The sequence below is a fragment of the Monoraphidium neglectum genome (genome assembly GCF_000611645.1).
Source record: "Monoraphidium neglectum strain SAG 48.87 unplaced genomic scaffold scaffold00058, whole genome shotgun sequence".
Taxonomy (NCBI): domain Eukaryota; kingdom Viridiplantae; phylum Chlorophyta; class Chlorophyceae; order Sphaeropleales; family Selenastraceae; genus Monoraphidium; species Monoraphidium neglectum.
In genome coordinates, this window is record NW_014013570.1 from 43,961 (window position 1) to 50,208 (window position 6,248).

The 6,248-nt window shown below is 65.4% G+C and overlaps 2 protein-coding genes across 2 annotated transcripts; one reads left to right on the plus strand and one right to left on the minus strand.

The window, feature by feature from the left end:
• Positions 1 to 76: 76 nt before the first annotated feature.
• MNEG_0686 (hypothetical protein) lies at positions 77 to 1,776 on the minus strand (the record flags this gene model as incomplete). Its single annotated transcript, XM_014050838.1, has 5 exons — positions 77 to 662; positions 814 to 886; positions 1,134 to 1,226; positions 1,430 to 1,544; positions 1,642 to 1,776. 5 exons carry the CDS (start codon positions 1,774 to 1,776, stop codon positions 77 to 79), a joined length of 1,002 nt encoding a protein of 333 aa, XP_013906292.1.
• A 738-nt stretch (positions 1,777 to 2,514) lies between these two features.
• On the plus strand, positions 2,515 to 6,103 carry MNEG_0687 (Vacuolar protein sorting-associated like protein 52; the record flags this gene model as incomplete). Its single annotated transcript, XM_014050839.1, has 6 exons — positions 2,515 to 3,560; positions 3,728 to 3,819; positions 4,507 to 4,880; positions 5,195 to 5,416; positions 5,779 to 5,922; positions 6,095 to 6,103. The coding sequence occupies 6 exons, from the start codon at positions 2,515 to 2,517 to the stop codon at positions 6,101 to 6,103; spliced, it is 1,887 nt and encodes a 628-aa protein (XP_013906293.1).
• Positions 6,104 to 6,248: the final 145 nt, after the last annotated feature.

Sequence of the window (6,248 nt, forward strand, 5' to 3'; positions counted from 1 at the left end):
ATATACCATGAAGGCGAATATCATGGCAACGGTTTGCACACGGCCCCTAACCACCCCAACTGATCATCTGCCTACGTCAGACTGCGACGAGCTCCTGGGCGGCGTCGATGCGGCTGCTGCTGCTGGTCAAGTTGGAAGGGCTCGCCATGCTCGTCGGGCTCGCCATGCTTGCCGCCGGCGAGATGTGGTCCCGCTTGCTCGCCGGTTTGACTGGCTGTGCACCGCGCAAACGCAGGTCGCCCGGGCGGCGCAGGCTGTCGCCTGACGTGGGCGCAGGTGACCGTGGCGCGGGCTTGGGCGGCGAAGCTGTCGCGCCCCGGTTGGGCGAGCCGCGGTACGCCCCCAACGCGGGCGACGATGGCCGGGGGGTGGGCAGCTGGGTCAACAGCGCCGCTGGCTGCGCATCTGAAGCGTCGATGGGCGAGGCCTTGGCGAGCAGCGGCTCGCGCTGCTCTGTTGCGGCTGCAGCACTGGGGCGCGCCGCGCCAGGTGCAGGGCTGGGAGGCCCTGGGACTGGGGGCGAGGAGCTTGACACAGGGAGCGTAACAGGATGCGCTGGCTGCTGGGGAGCCGCCTCTGCCGGGCCCGAGGCAGGTGCCGCCAGACGCCCCTGGGGTGGCTGGGCTGCCTGCTGCTTGGGCGCGACGGCAGGGGAAGCAGGCCTGCGCCGCAGTAAGGGGCGCAGTGCGGCACGGTGGTGAGGAGGATGCTGAACAATCTGGCGGTCAACCTGTGTGGCATTCTGCATGTGTGGGTTGTACACTCGCAAACCATGCGATACGGGTACACCTACAAGCAACCCCAAGTACACACCAGTCAAGGTAGCTGTAGGTCGCAGCCTTGATGCGGCGATAGACCGAACGCGCGACATAAGCCGAGGTGGCCGCTGCGAGCGCCCATGAGCCAAGTGCAAGGGTGGGTGCTCAGGCTGCCGGAGCGCTTGCTGCGAAGACAACTTGAGGTTGCATGGCCAACGCCATGTGCCCACCGTGTGTCTTCAAAGTGCCAACCCCCTACAAATATGCCAGCACAACCGTCGACACACCGTGTGTTTTCAAAGTGCCAACCCTCTACAAAAAGCCAACACGACCGTCGACACAATCCACCTGCGCGGGACTCAGCTGGGCACCCACCTGACAGGATGGTGAAGCCGCACACTGCGCAGGTCCCTGCGAAGAAGAGGGTGCTGCCGCCCACCATCACGGCCGCCACCGTTGACACCGAGACTGCAGGCGGGATAGATGCATGGCCGTTAGTTATCCTCAACTTTGGAGCTTGCACCAGAGGTCTGCTGCCGTTAGGTGGGCTCGACCTTGCGATCCATGCCGCTGCTTCATAGACAGCCGTCCTGCAGGACTGCAGCTGGCGACGTCACAGCTGCACCCGCAAGTCCCGTGTGGGTCAGCGAGCACTGGTGCCGACAGCTCACCGAGGAACGCGTACACGAACACCCCGACCCAGCACGTGGCAATCAGCACGGCAGAGAGCGCCACCAGCGCCGAGCTGACCGTTGCGATGGTCAGCAGCGCGGCGCCCACGAACGCCTGCAGGATTGAGTGATCCACCACTCCTGAGCACTACCGCCTGGGCAAGCAGGAGGCTCTTGCGGGCAGTTCACCGAGCCGCACGGGTTCCACTCACCGTCCATCCCAGCAGGGTCGTGGGCTTGTGATTGCGCCATTTATCCTTGATCAGCTGGCCGCTCCACACCGCAGTCTCGGCCAGGCTCTGGGTCGTTCTATTAGCAACCTCCTTAGCCGACTGGTACAGCGCCATTTGTCCCCAGTTCCCGCGTCGCGGATAAGACTGTTCGTTGCGCCTCGACGTATGGGCACAGGGCCTTAATACCACTGATCAAAATCTAAAGATGAGACAGATTTAGCTGCGCACGTCGCAAAAGACATCACGGCACTCTGGTGGTGCTGTGGTGTCACCGGCCAACTCACATCCAGCACACGCGAGTGTGTCTTGATCCATCTCAAACGAGGCGCAACACTCGTAGAAGCACAAAAACATCTGCAATACCGCAGTAGCGGCGGCAAGCACTTGCCGTCGCGCTTCCAACAGCGGGTGCGTGTTCCAACAGCGGGTGCGTCATCAGGGATGCCAGGTGTTGCGCTAGAAACGCAGCGGCTGGCGCATGGGCTCCTGCAGCGCCTTCAAGAAGCCACGCAAGCTCAAGATGCGGCCCAGAACGCTGAGGCGGCGCTCGCAGAGGCGCGCGAGCCGCTGGTGCGCGCTGCGCTCGAAGAGGCAGGCCAGCCACTTCACGATCCCACCGACGTGTTCCGCCGCTGCTGCAAACTGCTGCGCCCCGAGCTGCCCTGGCGCCTGTCGGCTGCCGGGGCAGCCACTGCCCTAGCACTTGTCGCCGGCTCGCCGGCGCGGCGGCAGCAGGCAGCAGCGAGCAAGGGGCTGGTGCAGGCACTGGCGCGCGCCTGCGGTCGAAAGGGATCAACGGCAGCGGCGGCAGCGTTGGCAGAGGTGGTCTTGAGTGACAAGGCGGCAGCCAGGATGGCTGTCGATGCGGGCGCGGCCGGCACGCTGCTGCGCCGGCTGGCATCTCTGGCGCTCGGCGGCGCGGACGACACTGCGGCGGCCGCAGCCCTCAGGGCGCTTGCGGCCCTGGCGGAAGCGCTGGGCAGGGACGACGTTGCGGCTGCTGACTTGTGGGGCTCGCCCGGGCTCGCCGCCCAGGCCGCGCGCTGGCTCGCCAGGGCGCCAGGCGGCGGCGCGGCGCCGCGGGCAGCGGCCGCACAGCTGTGCGTCCCGCTGCTGGCGGGGGGGCACGGGGCGCCAGGGGCGGGCGGCGCGGTGCTGCTGCGGCAGCCGGGGCTCGTGGCCGGACTGGCCGCCTTGGTGGCGGATTCGCGGCAGCTTCAGGCGCCGCACGAGCTGCTAGAGCTCATGGCCGCAGTCAGCGCGGTGTCCGCTTACGGCGGCCACGCGGCAGCCGCGGCCTTCGCGGCGGCCCAGCCGGCAGGCGGCGCCGGTGCTGCCGAGCCGGGTTTCTTTGACGGCGTCGCCTGGGCGCTGTCGGCGCCGCTCCTGCCGCGCGGGGACGTGCAGATGCTGTCGCGGCAGTCGTTCGAGGGGCAGGCGGTCACGGCGCTGACCATCAGCGCAGGATCCCTGGTGCATGCGCTGACGCAGCACCCGACCCCTGGGCTGCTGCGGTGCCGCCCGGCCCTGCTGGAGGCACTGGAGGCGGGCGCCGCCCGGGCGCGCACATGGGGGCAGGCGAGCAAAGCTAGCGGCGACAGTCTCGGTGACAGCGACGCCCAACAAGTGGTGGAGCACCTCAATGATGCGGCCGATGAGTTGAGGGCCCTGAAGGACGCGGATGTTGCTGCCGGGGCTCTGGAGGTGCTCGGGATTGCGGGGCCAGGCGGCGGCGGCGATGATGGCGTCGCCTGCGCCAAGCCAGAATCCTCTACTGACGCCGGTGCAAGGCGGTGTGAGGCGTGCGGGCGGGTGGACGGTGGCGACGGCGGCGGCAATCCGTTGCTGGCGTGCGCTGGCTGCAAGGGCGTGCTGGAGGTCTTCTTTTGCAATGTGAGGTGGGAACGAGGTCGTTCAAGACAATGGGTTTGGCTGCACGCCCTTGTGGAGGAATATGCTGTTGCTGACTCAAACGCCCCAAGATTTGCATTCGTGTGGCGCACCAGCGGTTGCTGATTGAACCCTGTGTGAAGTGCATCCGCAATGCGCCCTTCCCCCCCTGCAGGCAATATGCCAGAGGCAAGCTTGGAAGGCCGGCCACAAAAGCGCCTGCAAAGCTGCTCAAGAGCAGCGACGACAAGGGCTTGCTGCGAGCTAGTGACGAATTCTTGAGGAGTAATTGTCTAGCATCTGCGTTTTATAGCTACGGGTTGGTGGAATGATGCCGGTGCGGGTGCATGGGGACAGCTGAGCTCAGGTTGACCACAGCTGGCGGGGCCGCCAGCAGGTGCCAGGTGATGCAGAGACGCAAGACACTACCTGCCCAGCTGCAATCACGCATAAACACGATATTGATGAGCTTGTGATGGTGGGGCCTGAGGTCGTGAGCTGTCCTCTGTGGTTGCGGCAGGTAGCAGACCGGTGTGCAGATCACTTGACCAGTACCGTACAATTGAACGTGCTCTGATCAAACCTGATCCTGATGAAATTGATTAGCAGCCAATATTGCTTTTCTGAAGGGCCGTTTCGAGGCTAGAGGGTCTGGACCCAACCAACGCCGATCCGTGTGCAATAGCCCAGCATAATGATGGCATGTTGATTCAAACCTCTGTGAAAAAACATATCGGGCGCCTTCTCGGGGTATCGGCGCCGCAGCAGTAGTGGTGCGCTGCTGCCGCAGCTTTGTGCTTCGCGTTCGGGGCATGGCATGCAGGCTTACGCATGTGAACATGCGCAGCTGCAGTGGATGCTAATTGCAGCAATCAGCACAGATAGCAAGGTGTATTCACATGATCAGCGGCCCAACCTGCACGCGACTTGCTGCGCCGCATTCATTTTCCGCAGCGGCCGTGCCGCCCGTCATGGCGGCCGCCGCGCACGACGCGGCGCGCTACGCCGAGTCGCTGCGCCGCGAGCTCATTGAGGGCCTCGGCATCGGCGACCTGGACGGCGGCGCCAGCGACGGCAGCGACGGCGAGGGCTACTCAGGCTTTGGCGCGGGGCAGGGGCCGCCAGGCGGCGGCGCCAGCGGGCTGCGGGACCTCGATCGGGAGCTCGAGGCGTTTGAGGGCCACGAGGTTATCAAGGACATCCTGGACCAGGGGCACGTGCCCAAGGAGTACGCGCGCGGCATCGACGACCGGCTGCGGGCGGCGGAGCTGGAGTCGATCCAGGACTACATCGCTGAGAGCGACAACCTGGTGGCACTGCATGGGCAGGTGGGCCGGGGGAGGTCACAGAAGGCAGATAGACACATAGGGAGTGTGTGTGTGTGTAGGTCTTTGTGCACATGCAAGCAGTTGCAAAGGTTGCGTGCGGTTGGCGTTACATATAATTTTGTAGGGGTATGCGCCCGCAGCTAAGCTGCATTGGAGCATGGCGCCACCATGCAGGCGGCATGCAGCTGATGCCGCAGGGGGGATGGACCCCGGGCGCTTGGAAACCCTGGGCCATGATCCCCCTTTCGCCCCAGCTTGCCCCTGCACGCCTCACGCGCGCCCGCTGCGCGCGCCCCGCCGCCCCTCGCCCCCAGATCACGCAGTGCGACGGCATCCTGGAGCACATGGAGCAGCTGCTCGGCAAGTTCCAGTCCGACCTGGGGAAGGTGTCCGACGAGATCCGCGCGCTGCAGGTGCAGAGCCAGGCCATGAGCACGCGGCTCAAGAACCGCCGCACCATTGAGAACCGGCTGGGGGCGTTCATCGAGGCCATGGCGGTGCCCGAGGAGATGGTGGCCGGCATCATGGACGCAGAGGTGGGGCGGGGGCGCGGGCGGGGACGGCGGCGGGGGGTGCAGGAGGCGGTCGCCCTAGTAGTGTTTTGATGTCATGCGAGTGTCAGATCGGACGTGGCTGTCATGCCTGCGAACCTGCTGCCCCAACCTGCCTGTGCAAACTGCAGAGACACACTGCCGCGCCGCCCCGCCAGCGAGCCCACCACTCAAGCATATCTAATTCCACCTCCGCAGAGCCCTTAGCCCCCAACCCCTCCTTGTTACACCCCGATGTCCGCCTGGTGACACCCCGATGTCCGCCTGGTGACACCCCAATGTCTGCCTGGTGACACCCCGATGTCTGCCTGGTGACACCCCGACGTCATCAAACCCACCCCTCCCAGGTGAATGAGGAGTACCTGGAGCACCTGCTGGCCCTGGACCGCAAAGTCAAGTTTTTGGCGGGCGACGACACCGCCAAGGGCAGCCAGTGCCGCCGCGACGTGGAGGTGGTGCTGGAGAAGCTGCGCATCAAGGCCATCACCAAGGTGCGCGGGCGCAGGGGGGGCACAGGGGTGTGTGCGAGCGTGTGCGCATGTGTGCCTGAGTGTGCGTGTGCGTGTGTGCATTCGTGTCTGCATGTGGACCTGAGTGGGCATGCGCGCGCCCTGCGTTCGTTCACGTGTGCACACCTGATCAATGGGATGAGTGGTATTTGAGCAAACATAGCATGCCGCAGGTTCGAACGCCGCTCATCCCTCAGCAGCTACTGTGGCCAGCAGCAGGCGCCGTCAAGGCCCACCGCCGCCTCGCAGTGTCGTCTTGCCCATCTCAACCCCGGCCATGCACCTCCCCTATCTCCTCCCCCCCCCCC